The following is a 20,200-nucleotide window of genomic DNA, read 5'->3' as shown; positions in this document are numbered from 1 at the left end:
AGTTCTCCCTGAGTACTTCTTGCAACTCACTTATTTCTAAAGCTTTCTAAATTGAAGACTGAAAGTAAATACCTACCACCACACAAACAAAGCAGGTTCCATGCATTTAAAACTGCTATAGAAACCAAACAGAACAGTAATTATACAGTACTATGAATTAGACCATTAAAGAGAGAGAGTCTCTTATAATTTTCAAACTTTCATTTCCAAAGTGATACTTATCCTCCGTGTGAACAGAAGACATCAGGATATATGATAACTTATTTACTTAATAGCACAATGTAGGATGAGGAGATGCCTCTCATACTGCTGACTGAGAAACTAATTGGTTACATGGTTAGTGCCTTTTATTTGTGCCTGGAATTTTAAATAGCTTTTAGGCATACTGTACACTGCTGTGTATTTCACAGTCCACAATGTACTCTATCTTCTACAGACCAAACATGAGAGTTTCTGGGAAGAAAAAAGTATGATAATTTGAGTACTTACTGATTAAAGGAAGGCAGAAGAAAAATCAGTACAAAAACATAAAAACCAAACACATCCTAAAGACACGAAAATAGTATTTTCCCTGCCATTTTTTCTTATTTGTTTCATTGTGTAAGTTCCTTTAACATATCAATCTGCAACAAACTATTGCAAGTACATAAAGGAAAAAGCTAAGTTGAGGGGGAAAAAGAATCTTTTAGGAATACTTACTTTTCTGAAAACTTAAAGGAAGCCTTGTAGCCTAGATCATAGAGAACTGTATTAACAAAGTTTATATTCCGCTTTCACAGGCATCCAACCCTGACTATGCGGTATAACAAGAAAGTTTAGCACTTAAACACTACACATACCAGAAAAAGAAAGCAGAGGACCACGGTGGGGGGGGGGGGGGGGGGGGGGAAGAGACACCTTTCTTTACCTTACAAGTGAAAAAATACTTTAAAGAAAGGATACTGTAGGTTTAGCTGACTGACAAAATCAGGCTTATCTGTTATTTAAGGTGGCTATAAGAGACAATTGCAAGGTCTCAGAAGTTCATGGTTTAATGGCAGGAGCCTTAACCACAAGTTATACAGGAGCACAGGCAAGAAACAGGCACAAAAACCAGACAAGGTGAAATGTACAATCTCAACAGCACACTGCTCTGCTCTAAGAGAGGCTATCAATCATGTAGAGATACTTGGTAAAAGGGCTTTAGTATTACAAGGAAAGAAATCACTTCCAATCAATTCCTCTTCCCACTCAAGAAAATAGGATTGTTTATATTCATGTTCTAAGTGTAATCAAAGGTACTGGAGGCCATCACTAATTCTGTTTCTAACTGAAATACCCTATACAATGTTGAATTCTGGCTAGCTGCTTGGATCAAAAGAGGCCACATTAGAATATTCTTTAGATCTGTAACTTTATCTGCTGTGCCTGACAAATTTAAAAACTCTTTTAAACATGTAAAAAGAGCAATGTTTCATACAGCTTGTGACTGAAGAACTGAATGATCCAGTAGCACCTCAGAATGCCTCTTATGCTAAAAAAGAAATATTGCAGTTACAATTATTTTTAAATTTTATCCATTATAATAATGTCTGGCAGACCTAACAGATCAGTGCTAGATAAATGTTTAGAGCACAGACCAAACACACCAAATGTGGTAATGGAACAGAAGAAAGACACATAGGAAAATTATTTACTTGTCAAATTAATGGCAGCATTCAGTATAGAACCTACACCTTGCCTCTAAACAGTACTTTGGTCCCACAGGAGTACAACAAATTTATGCTTTGGATAAGAAAAAAAATAAAATCTAGAAACATATGCTAACGTACACATAGCACACAAGAATACATATTCTCTATGTTCACACATGAGCACATGAACAATGCAGAATTTATATGTAGATGATCAAGCATGGTATTAAATTGATTTTAAATATCACTTTAAAATGAATTAAGAAGCTCTTTAAGAAATAATTTTATTACTATTCTGCACAAAATGCAGATACATTAGAATCACAGAATCATAGAACAGTTAGGGTTGGAAAGGACCTTAAGATCATCTAGTTCCAACCCCCCTGCCATGATAACAAGTTTGAAGGAGTAAAAATCCAGATGAAACTTAAAAGTCATTCCAACTGAAATCATTCTATGATTCCATGATGAAAAAAAAAAACAGGTTAAAAGGACCTCAAGAATCATGTGGGCCAACCTTTCTAGGCAAAGCATGACCGCGACTAGATGTCCTAGCACCCTGCCCAGCCAAATCTTGAGTGTCCAACACTGCGGAATCCACCACTTCCCAGGGGAGATTATTCCAATGGCTGATTGTTCTCATTGTGAAAAATTTTCCTCATGTCAAGTTGGGATCTCCCCAGGAGTTCCGTGTGCCCATTACCCCTTGTTTTTATCATTTGACCCCTTGTGAAAAAGGAGTCTCTATCTTCTCTGTACCCACCCTTTTAATACCGGAACATGGTGATAAGGTCTCCACTGAGACTTCTTTTCTCTAGGCTGAACAAACTGAGGTCTCTCAGCTGTTCATCATATGCCAGACTTCCCAGTCCTTTTATCATCAAAGTTGTGACAAATACTCTATTAAATACAGGTACAAAAAATAAAGTCAAAATAATATATATATGTCACACAGCTTACTGAAGTAGGACTTTTCCCAGTTTTATCTTTCTCTTTTCCAGCTTTTCCAGTATCCCATTTTTCAGCATTGATATCTGCTTCGTTCCATTCTGGCCAAATAGGAAATCTCCACTTCTCACTGGAAGACACAGTTACACTGGGAAACAAACAGAGGCATGAATAAAAATAAACAGTATATTAGGCAAGGGCAGTAGGAAGATTTTTATTTTTTAATGTACTGTAATAAAAATGTTAGTGTAAGTAACTACAATAACTTTTTGTCACTAAGATAAGCAAGCCTATAGAAGTGCTAGATGGTTTTATTAGGTATAAACCAACAAAATATGTAAATACATTTATATGAGAATTTCTCATATTGCTGTAATAAATGGACAACTGAAGTACGAAAGCAGAATCCAAGGGCAGTATCCTCCCTCTTCCTTTTCCCCTGCTTCAAGCCACGGGGTTCTCCTTCCTTTCCTGTGCCACTCCTAGCATTCATGACCCAATTCAACTCAATCGCCCATCCGAAGACTTTCCTTTTCACCCCCCCACCCCAACTTCTTTTCTTTAACCAACCAGAAGGAGCTTGACATGGATAAAAATTTATTGGGGAAAAAGGAATCCCACTTCTAGGCACCTGTGAACTGTTAGACCAGTCTGTCTGTCCCCAGTCATCTTCATTATCAGGACCTCTTGTGCTACTTGCACTTTCACTACCCTCTTCCTGGGATGCACAGCTCAGAGAAAAACTTTGCTGAGACTGAAGGGATTTTCACAAGACACAACATGTTCATAGCTACCAACCAGCACTTGTAGTACCTGTGCACATCATTTGTCCAGTATGAAGGGCTGAAAAACTGAATTAGCTAGAATTAGAATACAGTAGCCCCTTCCTCCTTAACTAACAAACCTGGAAGCAGGCAAAGTATATGCAGGTCACATCTTAATTATATTCACTCAAGCCCACTAGCAATAAAATGTACATGTTGTCCACTCAAAATAAGAAAGGGAAGAAGCTGCTGGGACCCAAGAAGCAATCTGGCACCAAAAACTGAGAAAAAGGGTTTAAATAAATTGTACTGCATTAAAAACATATGGACTTCAACCGACTGGAAAAAAGGACTAAGGTCAGAATTTCGTCAGTGATACTCAGCAGTGTCCTACAGCAGAAATACAGTATTAAACAGAGACTTTTTTACTACTGGAGCCTTAACAATATACTTACCTTATACTTCTATTACATTATTTATATCAGCTATAAAAAGCTTTTTTTTTTTTTAATAAGAAACAGTAGAATTCCTACAAATATGTCGAAGAGACCAAGAAGATAACAGTGGTTTTGGGCTACAGCTGGAGAGTGTTCTTACAAACTGGTGCTAAAAAGTACTTATTTTAAAAAATAAAGCTTTGTTTCTGTAGAAACCGACATCTTCAGGAGATCTGAATGGGACAGCTTCCACTATTTCTTATATTTCAGAACAGTTTTTTTTCTTTAACTCCTGGCCAAGTATTGCATATCGTGTGGATATTTATACTGATCATCGGTATACAGATCATCAGTGATAAAACCATACTCACATTTTAATCTCAGAATTCTAGCTTTCTCTTGAAATTCTGGTAACTCCACAGAAAAGCATAAACCCTGATTCTGATTTACAGCATCACTTTGCACAAAGCACTTGACATTTCAGATAAACAGTCACCGTGTCACAAATCACATGCTCTTTGTTTTAGCTGCTGTACACAATATTCCTTCATTGCTCCTATACAGGTGCAACATTAATTACAGCTATATTATACAGACAAACACAGATTACAGGAGTAGTCTGGCTAGGGGAAAATGGTCCGTATCAACTGACACCAGAAAATACTATCATGCCTTACTTCCCAGAAACAGGGACAAGGCATTGTTCAAGTGTAGAGCAATGAAATTACGAAAGAAAAGGTTCATCTGGAGTCAAAATAACCAAAGGACATTAAAAACAAGGGAAAAAAGCTTCTGTAAGCATGCTGGCAGCAAAAGGAAGACTACATAGTCCACTGCTCAGTGAAGCAGGGAATTTAGTGACAAAGTACATGGGAAAGGCCGTTACTCAGTGCCATTTAGCGTCTTGGTTTTTCTTGGCAAATTTGGCACTTAGGCTTCCCAGCCCATGAGTCTACTAACAGGGTCTGTGGGAGTGAAGCATTATGTACAATTAGAGGAAGGCAGCTAGGATGCATTTTAATCCAACAGGATACACACAGCTCCGTGGGACTAGTTGGAATGTGAGAAAAGGTACTGAGGAAGCTGACTGGAGTCACTCTGAGGCTCCTGTCAATCACACTCAAAAGACCATGGCAATGGGGTGAAGTTTCTGATGACTGAAAATAGACATCACACTCAAAAAAACAAATGGCAAGAAGGAGAATCTGGGGAACTACGGTGCTTCAAGATATTTCAGACTCAAACGGACAAGGGACTAAGCACCCTAATCTAAGCTGGCCCTGCTTTGAGCAGAGTTCTTCTAGATGGCTTTCAGAGGTACCCTTCTATCTTGCGTGATTATTATGTGATAATGCGTTGTTAGCAATAATAAGGGCAAAGACATGGTTAGTCATTAGCTAGACAATAACTACATCCACTCTACCAGTAACTCTTACTGGAAGACAGCTGTGAAAATTCAATGCCATTTGTGCCTTCTGCTGTGCAAATAAAAAAATACAGCTTCTGCCACCCTAAGTGTAAGGAAGATGAATTCTCTGGAGTGATACTTTGCTCTGCTTTTCCATCTTTGTAACCTCAGTCATCTGTAAATGGCCTCCAGCCTCCCACTATTATGTGTGACCTTTCATTAATGGTATCATCTTTTCTCCAGCATTTTCTGGAAGGCTCAAATGATGCTTCATTCCACATATACAATAATACTTAACAAGCAATTGAAAACCCTGAAGTGTTTCTCAGTTTCTTTTGATTACTAGGAATGCCTGTAACATTTCCAGTTGTTTTAAGGTATCTGCTATATTTGTCTTAACAGCAACCATAAAGATCAATAAAAACTAGAATGTTAACTGTACTGACAGTTCCAATATCTGTGATATTTGAAGTTCTGCCTCTTTCAACATTGATTTAAATACAACTCCTGGCAGATTCTTACACATACTTACAAGCAAAACATGACAAGTTAATTTTTTTACTTTTTCTACTTTTTCCTTATTTCAGATGAAATATGAGTGACACATGTAGTGATTTTAAAAATTCTAGAAATACTTCTATATTTTTTTATCTCTTTTTCTCCCTCTAGGTCTGCATTTGCTCTTTTAAATATTTATAGAGAAGCATGGAAGTTTCACTCAATAATAATAATGATAAAGGTGTTCTGAAACCATTCCCAAATAAAATCAAATAGTAATTCTAGTAACTGCTGTAAGATTTGCTTTGGGATGATAATGGAATAATAAAAAATCTGTATTTTTTAAAAAAGTGAGATATGAAAAGACTTGCCTAGATTACTATCACACCAAGACAGAAAATTACTTTCCAGTACATTCTAACATAATAGAATACCCTCAACACTAATGTGAGAAACATGAAAACAGCGCTATCTATGACAGATGTCTAAATTAATTTGGGGAAGCCCAACGCTCCTACTTCTCAAAAAGGATTCAATAATATTTTGGGAAAATTCTTAAAGAACTGCAATTTAATTGGACTCCAAATATAAATAAATTAAAAAGACATCTGAATTTATTAAAATACTGTATTTCAGTAAGGCTATTAGGTTTCTGCATTACAAGAACTGAATAATATAATTCATTGAGAATTCTCTGAAGCAAACTAACAGACACAAGGACAATGCAAACCATTACTGATATTTTATGCTCACACTGGATGGCTTCATTGTGCAATAGTATTTTAAACACTAATTTACTGGCAGACTTCTTTTTAATCCTGTGCTAAACCCTAAAGGAGAAAAAGGAAGAATAAATTGCCAAATGAGGGAAACACTACAAAGTTAGCACTAATTCACCTCTTAGCCTCTAAGCAGCTTCTCCAAGAATACTGGTACAATTGACATGGTCCCAACAGGGGAAATAGGGAACACCAGGATACACAAACACAACAGGTAGAAAAATTGCAGGCATATTGCAATCTAAGTTTTTCAGAGCCTTAAGATTTAATAAAGAGAAAGGAAGCAAGCCCACATGGTACCAGAAATGTGTTCTCTCAAGTTAAACATAGTCAGTCTGCACACATACACATTTTGGCTGATCACCCACTCTGTAAGCAAGATCTTATCAGCATGGTCAATGGAGGCTAGGGAGCAAACATTTTCTTCTTAAAGTAGGTAAATCTACCTGTAAACTATTTATGACCATTCCTCCCAGAGAACCCAGCAACACCGAAGGGAGTCTTCTCAAGAAAATTACAGAAGTATGGGTATTTAGTTTCAGAACAGTTTAGCTACTTTACCTTCCTTTCCCTGTACTCCTTTAATTTTGGTTCAGCAGACAATAATAACTCTGTGACACTATGCAGGTTTTTTAGAATTAAGGAAGACACCTTTCTCTCCTTTTTATTCTTTCCTCCAGATAAAGGTTTAATGCTCTCTTTCCTAACACTCCCTTGCAAAAGTTAGATGCACCTTTAATCAATAAAACAAAACAAAACTCCAAAGAAGGAAATGAGACATCTTCACACAGTAATTTTGATTGGGAATATCTGAAACAGATAAAATTGTTCTGTAGTTCTATAACAATGCCAGTACTGCTTCCACAATGACTCCAAGGCTTTATGCAGAAATCTGGTTGGAGACTTGACAGCTTCAGCTTTTTCTGTCTCCATGTCTATACCTTAGAAATTAGGAAAAAAATCCCAGGAATTCCACCACATCAATGACTTCTTCAGGCTTTCTGGTTAGTTAATTATGTATATGGATATATCTAATCTTTTTTATTCTTTCTGCAAACCTTGTCTTTCCTTATGACGTAGCTTGTGCAGCAAAATCCTTTCCCTATTTTCATAAAGGCTTCATTTTTTTATTTCTCTTAAACCTATTTAAGTTTCAAAATTTAAGATCTGCTTTACATTATCATCCTAAGAAATCAATACAAAAGTTTTCATGACTTAGGACACTGTATGCAGATCTCTGCTTGAGGGCTGAGAGGCAAAATTGAAAGCTGTTTTGATTGATTTAATGAATTGCTACTCAGCAGCTGAGCTACAGTTACTGTTTATGCATCTGTTCTTAGCCAGCTTCAACTGGAGAGTAAAATATGTGTTCGCTTAAAGCACATTTTGGAGAATCAAAAGACCAAGCATTGGTATCTGTAACAGCAACTGTTAAAACAAACCAGCCATTTTATTTGCAGGATGATACACTTAGGCAGTATGGTATGATGAGGTATTTATATGTTAGCCTTTCTGTAGACAAAATGATTGTGAGTTTGCTCTTTATTTGACTCACTCTATTTTTTATCTCCACAGCAGGGCATTTGTTGCTAAATAATTGCCAACAGGCTATCACTTCATCCCATCTTAGTGCTCCCTGTAGGTATTTTATATGGTCAAGGGTATTACCCATCGCGTTCTTTAAAAAAATCTGGATTTTATCATAGCAATATCCCAACAGAAGACAAAATCTATTTGATGCTCACCATTTTTACATTGTTCCCCAGAATGTTGCCAATCTTTTATCTTTCATTAAATACCATCTATTCTTTCCATAAAATGTCTACAACCGTTACACTGTAAATCTTAGTTTCATTCAAATGCCAGAAAATACATCATTAGCATCTATCTAATGTCACTTAGGATGGCAAATCATTAACAAATATGATTCAGTAACAGGTAATGATATTTAGGTATCTGGCACATCAGTGAATGAAGCTCAGAGCTGAAACTTTCATCCTTCTTTCCTCCTTGAATTGCTCTGGATGCTTTGAACTCCTCTATATGTACAGAAGTAAGATCAATCTCAAGAAAGAGATGGGAGTGAGGAACCTAACATCTCATGTTCCCCACTGGATATCAATCTTGGGTCACATCGAGATGAAACTTTTGGGCTCTTTTCACTTGCCAGGAAGCAGTAAAGAAACACGTCCCTTCCCTTGGATAGTTTGAGCAGTTAGAAAAACAATTTCTGGTCCCATTAAAGGCTTTTATATTCAGAAAAAGAGGGCAGAGAACAAACAGATGGCTCAACTTCTTCAAATGTGCCCTGTGGGGAAGCTACTTCACTTTTTCCCGTATCTTTTCAGAACTCAAAACCAAAAGTCGGCGTTGAAGACCTCATTTACCCTCATTTATGGCAGAAAGTTCTTTGAAACTCTAATCACTGAATTTTTTTTGTTTTTTTTTTTTAAGTAGCATCTGAATATCTTAGAAATCCACAGGAGAAACCATGGCAACACTCAAGTTCATAAGAATCTAGAAAGGATATGAGAATATTCAACCAAATACCAGTAACTGTAGAAAAATTATTTGCTCTTTTCCTTCATACCTAGTGCCACTCTTCAGAAGAGGAATGGCTAGAATGAATCATGATCATACAATCTAATAAGCAGCTAAGAGAATACAGTCTTCTCTATTTGTAGTATAGTCAGTAGTGATTACAAAATAAATCCAAAATATTTAGGTGTTGTTTACTGTAACTTACCACTATTCATATCTTGGACACTAGAGCCAAAACTCAAAGGACTCTCTGTAGTTAAAATATGCTAGTCTGAATGTCTGGGAAGAGACTTAAGCCATGGATGCAGTTCAGCTACAATAAGCAGAAAAAATAGCATCTAAGTTGCAATGATAGTAGTTTGCAAAACCTATTACAACAGGTTTTGTTGTCACTTTTGTGTATTGGGGTAGGATTTCTTCCTCAGAAAGCACATAGTGCTGTCTGTGTGAAGCAAGATCAAACTGTGGATAAAATGAAGAATACCAACTGATTATTCTTTATAGGCACATTATCTTTAAAAGAGTCTGTAATTTGGATCACTACTTTCAAGTGTAATATTCTCATTTCTAAACATAGCTGACATCCTTGCAGGTGTCAGATGAACTACTAATAGACTTCAGTAACTTGCCAAGAATGAGCGTGCTTCAAATGTGCATACATTTGCTAAGACAGAATAGTCAACCTAGCCTCACATTTTAACTTGCAAGTTAGAAATCCACATGTTTTCCTACTTTTATTTGCCTGCATATTAATGGGAGGCGGGATGTGTTAGAATTTTGGACTCCTTCTAACCTTCTATTTTTGCACTCTATTTTGCAGGAAGAAAAATAGTGTTATTGCACAAGCTATCATTAGTAAGTGCCTCAAAGCCAGAAGCAAAATAAGGTGAAGTTACAGACTTCAAAAACACAAGCATGGACACTGTTGCTTTCAACAGCAGCACAAGTCACAAATCTGTAGCCTGTGAGCACAATACTAGAAAAGCTCAGCTGCCATTTTCAATGGCAAGAGCGAGCTGTAATAAGAGTTCTCAGCTCCTGATTCTATGGAGCCAGATGTTTGTGATAAAAAAAGCTTTTAATAACTAATAGGAAAAATACACCATTTTACGCATCTGAAAAACACCCTTGACAACAGAAGGTATCAGATGGCCTGGAAGTCATTCATCTGCCAGCCTTGTATGTTTTACCACACCAGAGGTCACTTAGACTTTAAAAAAACCCAACACTGTGACTGAGCATTGGAATAGGTTGGCAAGAGAGGTTGTGGACTCTCCTTCCATGAAGACACCCGAAAGCTGCATGGATACAGTCCTGAGCAATATTGCTCCAGGTGACCCCACTTGAGCAGAGAGGTTGGACTAGATTGTGGCCCCTTCCAGCCTCAGCCATTCTGTGACAACAGCTCAATTAAGAACTCTGTTCAAGTACAGCCAAGGAAAGCAAATAAAAAACTAGGACACATTAGAAGCAGGATGTCCAGTACAAGAAATTAGTACAGCAGCACTGAGTATAATCAATTTTATGTCCTCCGTATGAAATATTATGTTTGGTTCAATCACCCTGGCAATGTAAAAATAACTTTGGAAATTCAGGGACAGGCAGTAGTTAGAGCTTGGAGAAATAACAAAGTGGAAACACAGAAAATACTGAGTAGTAGAAGTAAGAAAGTACTGCTTATGTGTTCTCATGACACAAGAAAAATAATGCATCTAACATAAAACACAGCAAATAAAAAAATGATAAAAGAAAACACCTGACTGCTCAGTACATAATGAGCCAGCAGAAAGATGGGACTCAGGTGAGAATAATGATCTATAGCTCCTGGAACAGCCTATCTGCAGCAGTACATACCTCTTTCAAACTCAGAACAAACAAAAAAAAACAAACAAAAAGAAGAAACATGCCACTTGGGGAAATCTTAGTTCTACTCCACTGAGCTCTGTGTGAGAAACCACTAGCAGTTCGGTCAAAGACTTCCCACTTGTTACGGTTGTCCTCCAAAGCTGAAAGCTGAAGATCTCTTTCAATCTCTACTGTATGTGATTCCAAGAGGGAATCTGCAATCATGTTTCCCCATATAATTGTACAGCACCTCAGAAATTCTAGAACCACTAACTTTCCTGAGTTTGTTTCTTCTAGCGCTCCCTGCTAAAAAGATTGAGCAGGCCTTAGATTCAACTATAAGAATGCTGGTAAGATTGCAGCACCTCTTTCCACACTAGAGTTTGGTACTCAAGTATCTTTTAAGAACATGGCCTGAGGTTTGCTCCTTTCTTTGGCATTTCTTCCTTGTTGGCTTCTGTAAAATCTTTTTGTGCTTTCTGTATGGCACCTGGATAATTAACTAAGAACTAAAAATCTCTGCATGGCAGAGCACATCAGTACTTCTGTGGATTTAGGTCAACTCATTTACAAAGCACTTAGCAGGCGTTAATAAGAAAACCAGAAATCCCATTTCTTCATCTGTGGTTACAGAGTGCTCACAGGAGAAGCTAAAGACCATTCTGCTTAAGTAGATGAATAATCTATAGCACATACTGTCTCCAACACAATATTTTAAGATGCTCTCCAGTTTCAAAGCACAATTATTATTATCGACAGCTCTTTTTCTGCTATATAGTTCTACTGAAAGCTGCTTTTCCCTATTACACTGTTCATCATACTGTTCATTGTAATAGAAGCCTAGACTTCTATTGCAGAGTCTCCAACCAATGGCTCATGAAGGATGTTTGCCTGCAGGATCCTCTGTCATTGCTTTAAATTCCACAGAGAGAAAACCCTAAAACGAAGATCAGTAGGGAGCACAGCATTTAGTGTAATATTGCCAATGGTACATAACGTTTTTGTGCCCAAGAGTCCATGAAGTTTGAAAACTACAGATCAGGGTAGGCTAAGCTCTCCGGGGCTCATTGTTTTAATTAGAATTAACTAGAAAAAGCAATTTGAATACATAATTTCCTAATTAAAATGTAATCAAGTTAACAAAAAATTAAATTTACTGGTTGGTTTACATGCAATTTTAATGCATTTAACGTATTTACTTGGGAAAGAATACCTTGCGTCACCATAATGCATGAAAATAAAAAAAAGTTAAAGGCAGAAGGAAAAATAAGTACTAACAAACTGACTATATAAAGTTGTACTGTACTTACATACTGTAACATTACAATGAATGAAGCACAGGGTCTGAAAGCAAGATCTTTATCTCTCTGGCCGGAAAATGCTAACACTAAAAATTCTAGCTGTGCTTAACTCTATTTCTGAGACTAACAAAAATAATGGCCTTGGAAATATGAACTATGTACAAAAAATAGACCATAAAAGAAAGCAAACGAAAAGCACATATTTTATGCTCAGGAAGGACAACACAAACTTTTTAGGAATGTCTCTATTTTTTTTTAGATTACAATTTAGGTATTAGTACAATAGCACAAAGAGAGTTTGCAGATGCACATTATGCAGTAAATTCTGATGAACTAAAGAACTTCACCCAAATTGAACCTAAAATCATAACATCTTTATCTACTAGCATTACTATGTCTGGGGAAAGTAAGTATGTGCATGATGGTACCATTTGTTCAGCATCTCAGTGGATTTTTTTTCTGCAGACTTGTTCCATGACTCCATGTAACTCTTTATATTAAGAAATTAAAACTTACGGTAACCAACATGTGCACTCCAGCACAACACTAAAAGCAACTTCAGGTTCTTGCTATTTCCAAACTTTAGTCAATCTAGCGAGCCCCACCCAAACACCAAAAAAGTCATCTGTTCAGGTCTATATTCTCTAAACCACTGCTGCAGCCTAAACCTTAAGAACAGTTAGCCGAGGAAGACATGCTGGAAGTAGATAAAACCTCAATCACAAGCCTTGGCTGAATCCTTATCCTGGGCATATGGGAATTCAAGTATGAACTGGCAATGCCAGTATTTTTTCTGTTCTTACTGTCCCAGCCTTTAATAGCAAACATTAGGCAATCCTAGGCTTTGGGGTAGCAATCCAATGTACAACAGCAGTGCAGCAACCTGCTACTCATCGCAATCAATCAGGCACACAGCTAAGCTTAAATCACTTCTTCCAGGCAGTCCAGGCTTCAGCCTGTCTCTGCAGGTTCTTACGGATCCATCAGCAGTAACTATAGCACAAAGTTACTGCTCTCCCTGAAAACAATTCCAGCACCACACTGACCTTCCCCTCTACATCAGTGACCTCTGCCTGTGCCACAATTATCCCTAAATCCCTTGCCTCACTTGGCACTATCAACTCACTTTTGTCCCTAATATCCCAAACCCTAATTCAGATAGAAGCTGATGGCTCAAGTTTAAATCAGAAGATTGGGTTTGACGGCATAGAGCTTCATCAAAGTAATTTAAAAAGCATTTTAATACATTATCCATTCTTACTAGCCAGAATCTCTTTTCAGTGCCGACAAAGACTTCAATTCCTATTCACTATGACCACTGAAGCCTGGGAAAGATCAGATTCTCAGTAGCCTCTAATGCTTTAATTAAGAAAAGCTATTAGAACAGCAGTTCTTTTGAGCTCTTCAGCCTGTCATCTCTAGCAACCTGGCTAGCTCCTGAAGGGAACTGCTACCTAATTAGAAAGCAGGAATGAAGAGACACCCATGCAAAGTCTGTCTGAGTCCACTACCTTTTTAATGAGTCTACCTGCTTTGTGTGCTTCCAAGGTCCCACTCCAGCACTGCAATATATCCACCAATAATTGCTGTTTATTTTCTACAGTGCAGATGTACTCTGCTGACTGTTGTAAGCATTTATGGGGGAAAAGAGAAGCCTCATCTCACTGGAAATCAAGCAAAGTAATTTCAAGGTTATCGAAATATATTGTCCAGATGTGTTTGTACACATTACTCCCAGAGGAGTTCTGCATTAACATTATCCACAACAGTTGAAATTACAACACTGAAATTCTTTGTGGTAAACACTGACAGCTCTCAGGGTGATTTTTTTACAAATTATTTCTAAAAACTATTAGCTGTTCTTCTTTTTTATACTACCAATATTTCTATTCAGTATTTCAATTGAGAAACATAAAAGAAAGTGAGTAGTATTTAGTATCAAAAAGACAATATTAGACAAAAGCTAAAATACTTTCGACATTGTTATCCCTGCAACTGCAAATTGTGTTCAAAAATAAAGCAGAGATCTTCAGGGAAAACCTAGCTTGCAATTACCACAGAACACTAAAATTTCAAGACATTTTGCCAGGCAGCCTGCGAACATCCCATTCCTCTTTCAGATACAGGGATAGTAATATTACCTAAGTTCTCACAGACTTACACAAAATTTGTACAGTGGAAGTTGACAGTCACAAACGCACTGAACAAGCTTGGTAACAATGAACATAAACAGACGTCAAGGAAATATCTAGTAAGTAACTGTCATATCTCCAACGAACACAACTCCAGTCTTACAGTATTTGTGTACGATTCACTCCCAATCTCCACAACCCACTAAAAAAAGACAACTTGGTAAGCTGCCTTTGATAAAACACTTATGATGACTACCAATACTTGCCTACTATTTCAAGAAAATCAGTACCTGTGGAAACATAGAGCAATCTGTTCAGCACAGGAATGACCAACCAAAATGAGGACTGAGTCACAGGATTACATAGTACAGCATCATTCTCTGTTTCATGAGAAAATGGGGCTAGTTCTTCTGTAAAATTTTCAATTTAAGACAAAATTTACAGGTAAGTTTAGAATAAGCTGTTACTAGCTTTCTTTGATTTAAATTGATTATCTACAGCTCAACACATGCTAAAGCAACATTTTCCCTGACATTTTAAATGAGAAGGTTTATCAGATCAGCTGCTGAACTTGGAAAGAGATGCATTGGTCTTACACCAACATTTTTCCATCCATCCATTCATCCATCCATCCATCCAAACGGCCTTAACAATATTTCAGAATGATAAAAAGTGAGCAGGGATAGGTTAATTGGAAAATTAGTATCAGAGTTGCTAAAAGTTTAGATTTTTCATGTCACAGATTTTCTCATTTCCCCTTTTACATTACCAGCATTTCTGGTAATAGATATATTAATATAAGTATTAATTGATACAAACAGAAGTAAGTGTGTATACTAAAAGATGTTCTGTCAAATGAGATTATCCATTTTAATTTATTTATTTTTAATTTTTTAAAAAAGGATCACGTCATCTCTTCATATGCCTAAGTAACTTTCAGGACAGTAAGATGTCATATGGAAATGTGTTTAGCACATACACTGAAATATCCTGTTTATAACAAAGGCACTCTATATCACAGTGGCACAGCAGATAAACCCAAAAGACATGATACAGTTTAAACAGAAGTTATAGGCTTAATGAAAAAAAAATAATACAAGCTATATATTCTGGGTTATGGAAGTTTTGCATTACAGATTATTGTAACAGTTTCTCCCATAGCTTAGTACCATAGGTCACTAAATCACCCTTACAACATTTTCAAACTACTATACTTTCTGTAAAATAGCTTTAGTGGAGTAAACATTCCTGCGCTTCAATTGTAGCAAACACTGAATTAACATTGACATATGCTAATCATTAGTTCCAATACAATTAGTTAATAACCGCAGAATGAGAGACAAATCATGTCTCCTGTCCTTTAGGTCCAACATGAGATTTCAAATACAATGTGAGTGTATCTCCTAGTTTGTATTTGAGAGGCCTTTCAATAAACCTTAATACCATTCAAATAGTTTCTAATTAAATATTCTAATCTCAGTTGACACTGGGAAAACAATTTGCTAATCTGATTTCTCCATCATGGTCTTACTTAATAAAGCCTAAAGTAATAATGTACTACAGAAAAAGACAGGCACTGCTCTAGATATTCTAATACAAAACCTCCTGTCATAAGAATGATTCTTTTACAAGTTATTATGCATGATACAGGAAAGAATTAACAATTTTACTAGAAAAGCAGACTCTCCAAAAAAGAGACATCTAAATTTAATGAAACAGCTTGCAAATCTCACAATGTAAGAATGCCACTTAGGGGACAAAACCTTAAATACTGGCCAAAGTCTTTTGGATGACAGCCCATTCAGTTTCATATACACTGGGAAATAAGAAAATACTTCTCTCTCACAGTGCTAAAAACCAAAAGTGACAGTTCAGATATTGACAGAATAAATATATATATAAACTCCTTGAAGCAGTCAATATGAGCAGCTGCACGGCTGTAGCCAAAAGAAACAAACAAAATAAGTCAGTAAGCAAATGGATGCAGTGAGGAGAAGGGGGGAAACAAAACACAGAAACAGAACTCCCAGGTCAAAAGCGAAACAACTAGCAACAGTGAAATAAAGTCAATGTTTTCTATTTATTTATTTATCTCTGCAGGAAGTTCACACATTCACAGAAATACACAAATTCACATGGTATACCTAGCAAACAGTGAATCATTTTAAAATACCTCAATAGATGCTACTTACACTAAAATATTTAAGGAATTAATAGGAAGAATGATTATCTTAATACTTAATTTCCTCACATTAATTACAACATAAAGCAAACACTTAAGGCTATATTTCCCTTCTGCAAATGAAACCGATGTGCTAACAGAGTTATTAACCATTTTCCCCAAAAAAATTCTGCTAGCATAGTTCCTCTGATAAAAACTGAAGGTGTGTATTCCCCAAATTAACTGTCCCAAATCACACTTTTCGGGTTCTTTTAAGCCCAAACAGCCATTTCAGCGAACACTCAACTTCTGCCTGCTCCTGACCATTAAGTCAAACATTTCACACAACATGCTGCCCCTCACATATCAAAACACCCGCACCACAAAGCTAGTGACCCACCTGTGTATCCAATGTGCCATCATGTCCTCGCTCCTATTGCTGCACCCAGGCCCAAGGGACATTGGGACCCACTGGGCCAGGTGCTGGACACACAGTGTATCACACTGGTGGGATGATGCCACCAGGCAGGCGTGTGAGAATCGTGTAAAAATGGTTTGGGTTGGCAGGGACTTTAAAGCTCACCTAGTTCCAACTCCCCTGCCACGGGCAGAGACACCTCGTACTACTAGAAGGCCCCACCCACCCAACCCATTCAACCCCATGCAAAAAGTACCACAAGAGGAAGGAAACACAACTTCCACACAGCCTTGCGTTCAAACAAACAAACAGAATATGCCAACACCCAAGAGCAGCCAAGCCCCACACCATCCACTGAAACAGCTTTTAATCAAACACCCACTTATGCAAGTAAACTTTCCCAGGGTGCACTGTCTGCAAGCACCGGTATCCAGCCTGCACCGGCGGCGACACGGCCGCGGTTCAGGACGGCAGAAGGGGGCACCAAGCCGCAGCGAGCCGCCCAGCCCTGCCGGCCGCAGACCTCAACGGCGGTCCAGGCCTGAGGAAGGCGCTGGGAAGCCGCGGGGGCCGCGCGGCACCCTGCCGTGTCTCCCGCACCCTTTCTCCTTTCCCCCTGGGACTCCTACTCTTTGGCGAAGACGCCCAGCGCTATGGAGCTGGAGCGGCTGCCCAACTCCTTCTTCTTGCTCCCCTTGGAGGCCATGACCGCGTGTTCCGCCGCGTCCGCCGTGTTGCCAGGCGACAGAGTCTGCCGGAGGTGGTGGCCCCAGCCGGTCGTGAACCGCGGGGCGGTGGCAGGAAGGGCTGGGCCCTCAGGGGCACGGGAAAACCGCGGGAGGGGCGGCCGCGGGGCGGCTCGCCGCCCTCTTCACGTTGAAGGGACCAACAACCTGGTGTAAAGTCGTTTGGGGAAATAGGCTTAGCGTTGAGGGTGGTGACACACTGCTTCCTGAGCTCATGCATGGGCTTCAGGGAGCTTCCCATAGACAATCATCAAATGGTTTGGGTTGGAAGGGACCTTAAAGCTCATCCAGTTCCAGCCCCCCACCATGGGCAGGGACACCTTCCACTAGACCAGGTTGCTCAAAGCCCTGTTCGACCTGGCCTTGGCCAATACTCTGAAAAAAAGCTTAAGACATAACTCATTATTTACAAATAGTCTAATCACATGACTAAGTTTCTACTGAACAAGAGCAAAAGTACCAATTTAAAATGGTAGCAGTTTCCCCCCTCCCTTGTTACACCAGTACGTATCAACCACATGAGAAGGAAGCCAAAAAAAAAAGAATTGGTCCTGGAGCCCGGAGAGGTTTTTAAAGCTGGAATGTGCAAGTATTTTTTTTTTTTTTTTTCTCCTCAAAATGATGCAACTAATGAATTACTGGTATGAAGCCTACAAGTATCAAAGTGAAGAGAGTTCCACCAAGGTCTGGTAAAACTAATATTAATCAGGTACTTTTTAATTGAGCGGCTAGTTGCCTTCAATTAAGCTAAGCAGACTTTTTCAGATACAGTCTAGAGATCATGTTATGGCCCACAACTCTTGTTTCTAACAACTTATTTGCGATTTCCAAATCTATAGTGCATGATGAAAAATCCATAATAAAGCAGAACATATTTCTTCACTCATCCTTATTCAAGCTAAATCTCTTTGAAATATAAAAATCAATGAAAATTTGTCAAATTGCAGAGGGCATGAGAAGGTCAAAAGAAACAAGGAAATATATGCGGATGTGCTACATCTAGAGGCTTATTTTAGACAAATGTCAGATCTTGATTTATATCAAGATGACAGAAAGCCAGCTATATACTTCTAAATTTCAAAGTGGAAAACTCCTCCACATCTTTGTATTTCTTTCAGGATTATGTTCAACAGCATCCATTTTAAATAAGGTACCTTAGGACACTTTTCACGTGAGAACCAAGTAACAATTTCAGCTTTATTTTTTTATTTCTAAACTGAGCAGCTGATCTCTCTTCAACCAATTATTGATCAGAACATGCACGTGAATAACAGCAGAGACAGAGGTGAGTTCAAGCTGCTCGCTACTGCTTCAGTACCAGAGCAGGGCTATCAACCTCCACACCTTGCTGGATGCCGATGGAAACTTTCAGACTGAGGCTGGAGCTTACAGGTCTGAGTTTGTGACCAGAACACAAATAAAATCACCTCAGATAATCTGTGATTCCTGTCTATTCCTCTGAATCCCTTTTCCTTTTCTATACTCACTGAATGTAGAAACTACTGTGGAGAAGTATCCATAAATATAGGTGTGAGAGGCTTCCTGATCCCACTGCAGATGACCAGTGAGGTCTGTAGCATCCCAGCAAATATAATTCTTGTAATACAATTACGTGAAAGAAAAGTAACTGAAATTTGAGTGCATCTATCTGTAAACATTTTGTGTGGTGAAGGTGAAAAAGCAGAGAGAAATCAGAACAGAATATATGTAAGCTAAGAAGTCTTTCATTCTTTGCTCTGTTAAACGACAGCTACTATATATGAAATTCAGAATGCACCTTTTTACCATAAAAATCTACAGTAAGTTTGCTTGCAAAGTGTAATGGCAATAAACACGTTATCTAGGTGCTTTGTGAATGAAAAAAAAAAAGACTCTCAAGGTTTGCATCCATCAAGTTACAACTTTTTATTTATCCAACGACTCAATTTAGAATTCCATAACGTTACAGCAATGACAACTGCAACTTGTTTGGAAAAAGAAGTTTTAAAAAAGCTAGTCCCCTAACTGGCAAAGAATCTGTTTGGTCAGATCAGCTGCTTGACTGGCCTCATGTCGCAAGCCATGAAATACATCTGACAGACACCCCCTGAAGGGAAAAGTTGCTAGGGCAGAGGCAGCCTCACAGTTGGTAAATGTGAAATAAATACAAAAGACAATAAAACAAAAATGGTCTATGTTAGGAACCCATTGAGATGTAGCTAAGCAAATACTGAGATAACAGGTACTGGTGAATGATGGATAGGTGGTATTCTAGTCACTGTTCTTCTAAGACACCATTCAAAACACTGTATTTTTTTTTTTTCACTCTTAAATCACCACATCATTAACTGCTATAGCTCACACAAGTCACTTACAGGAAAACAGTCTTGTCCTGTAAGGCTGTTCAATCCCAAATATTTTGCACTTTTTTATAGCTATAAATACTAGTTGGAGAGAGGAGAGAATCCTATGAACCAAAACACTACAAAAGCCCCTCTCAGGAGTCATGGAGCTCAGACTTAACTCTGATTTTACAGAGGGTACAAGGATTCTGGAACAAGACAGGAGAA

The 20,200-nt window shown here is 38.0% G+C and overlaps 1 protein-coding gene across 3 annotated transcripts in view; it reads right to left on the bottom strand.

Moving 5' to 3' along the window:
- Positions 1–17,712, bottom strand: part of ADGB (androglobin) — a 114,090-nt gene extending 96,378 nt beyond the window's left edge. For all 3 annotated transcript variants that reach the window (XM_061471485.1, XM_061471484.1, XM_061471486.1), the window contains exons 1-2: positions 17,535–17,712; positions 2,634–2,769 (exon numbers count right to left, since the gene is read on the bottom strand). In XM_061471485.1, coding sequence (XP_061327469.1) covers positions 2,634–2,769; positions 17,535–17,611 — 213 coding nt within the window. In that variant the 5' untranslated portion in view covers positions 17,612–17,712. The remainder of the gene's footprint in view (positions 1–2,633; positions 2,770–17,534) is intronic.
- Positions 17,713–20,200: the final 2,488 nt, after the last annotated feature.

The sequence above is a fragment of the Pezoporus flaviventris genome, unplaced genomic scaffold (assembly GCF_033815535.1).
Source record: "Pezoporus flaviventris isolate CSIRO_AGI_PZ_B2104156 unplaced genomic scaffold, CSIRO_AGI_Pfla_v1 ptg000066l, whole genome shotgun sequence".
In the NCBI taxonomy this organism is placed as follows: Eukaryota; Metazoa; Chordata; class Aves; order Psittaciformes; family Psittacidae; genus Pezoporus; species Pezoporus flaviventris.
Note: the sequence above shows the minus strand (reverse complement) of the source record. Positions and strands in the feature narration are given on the sequence as shown.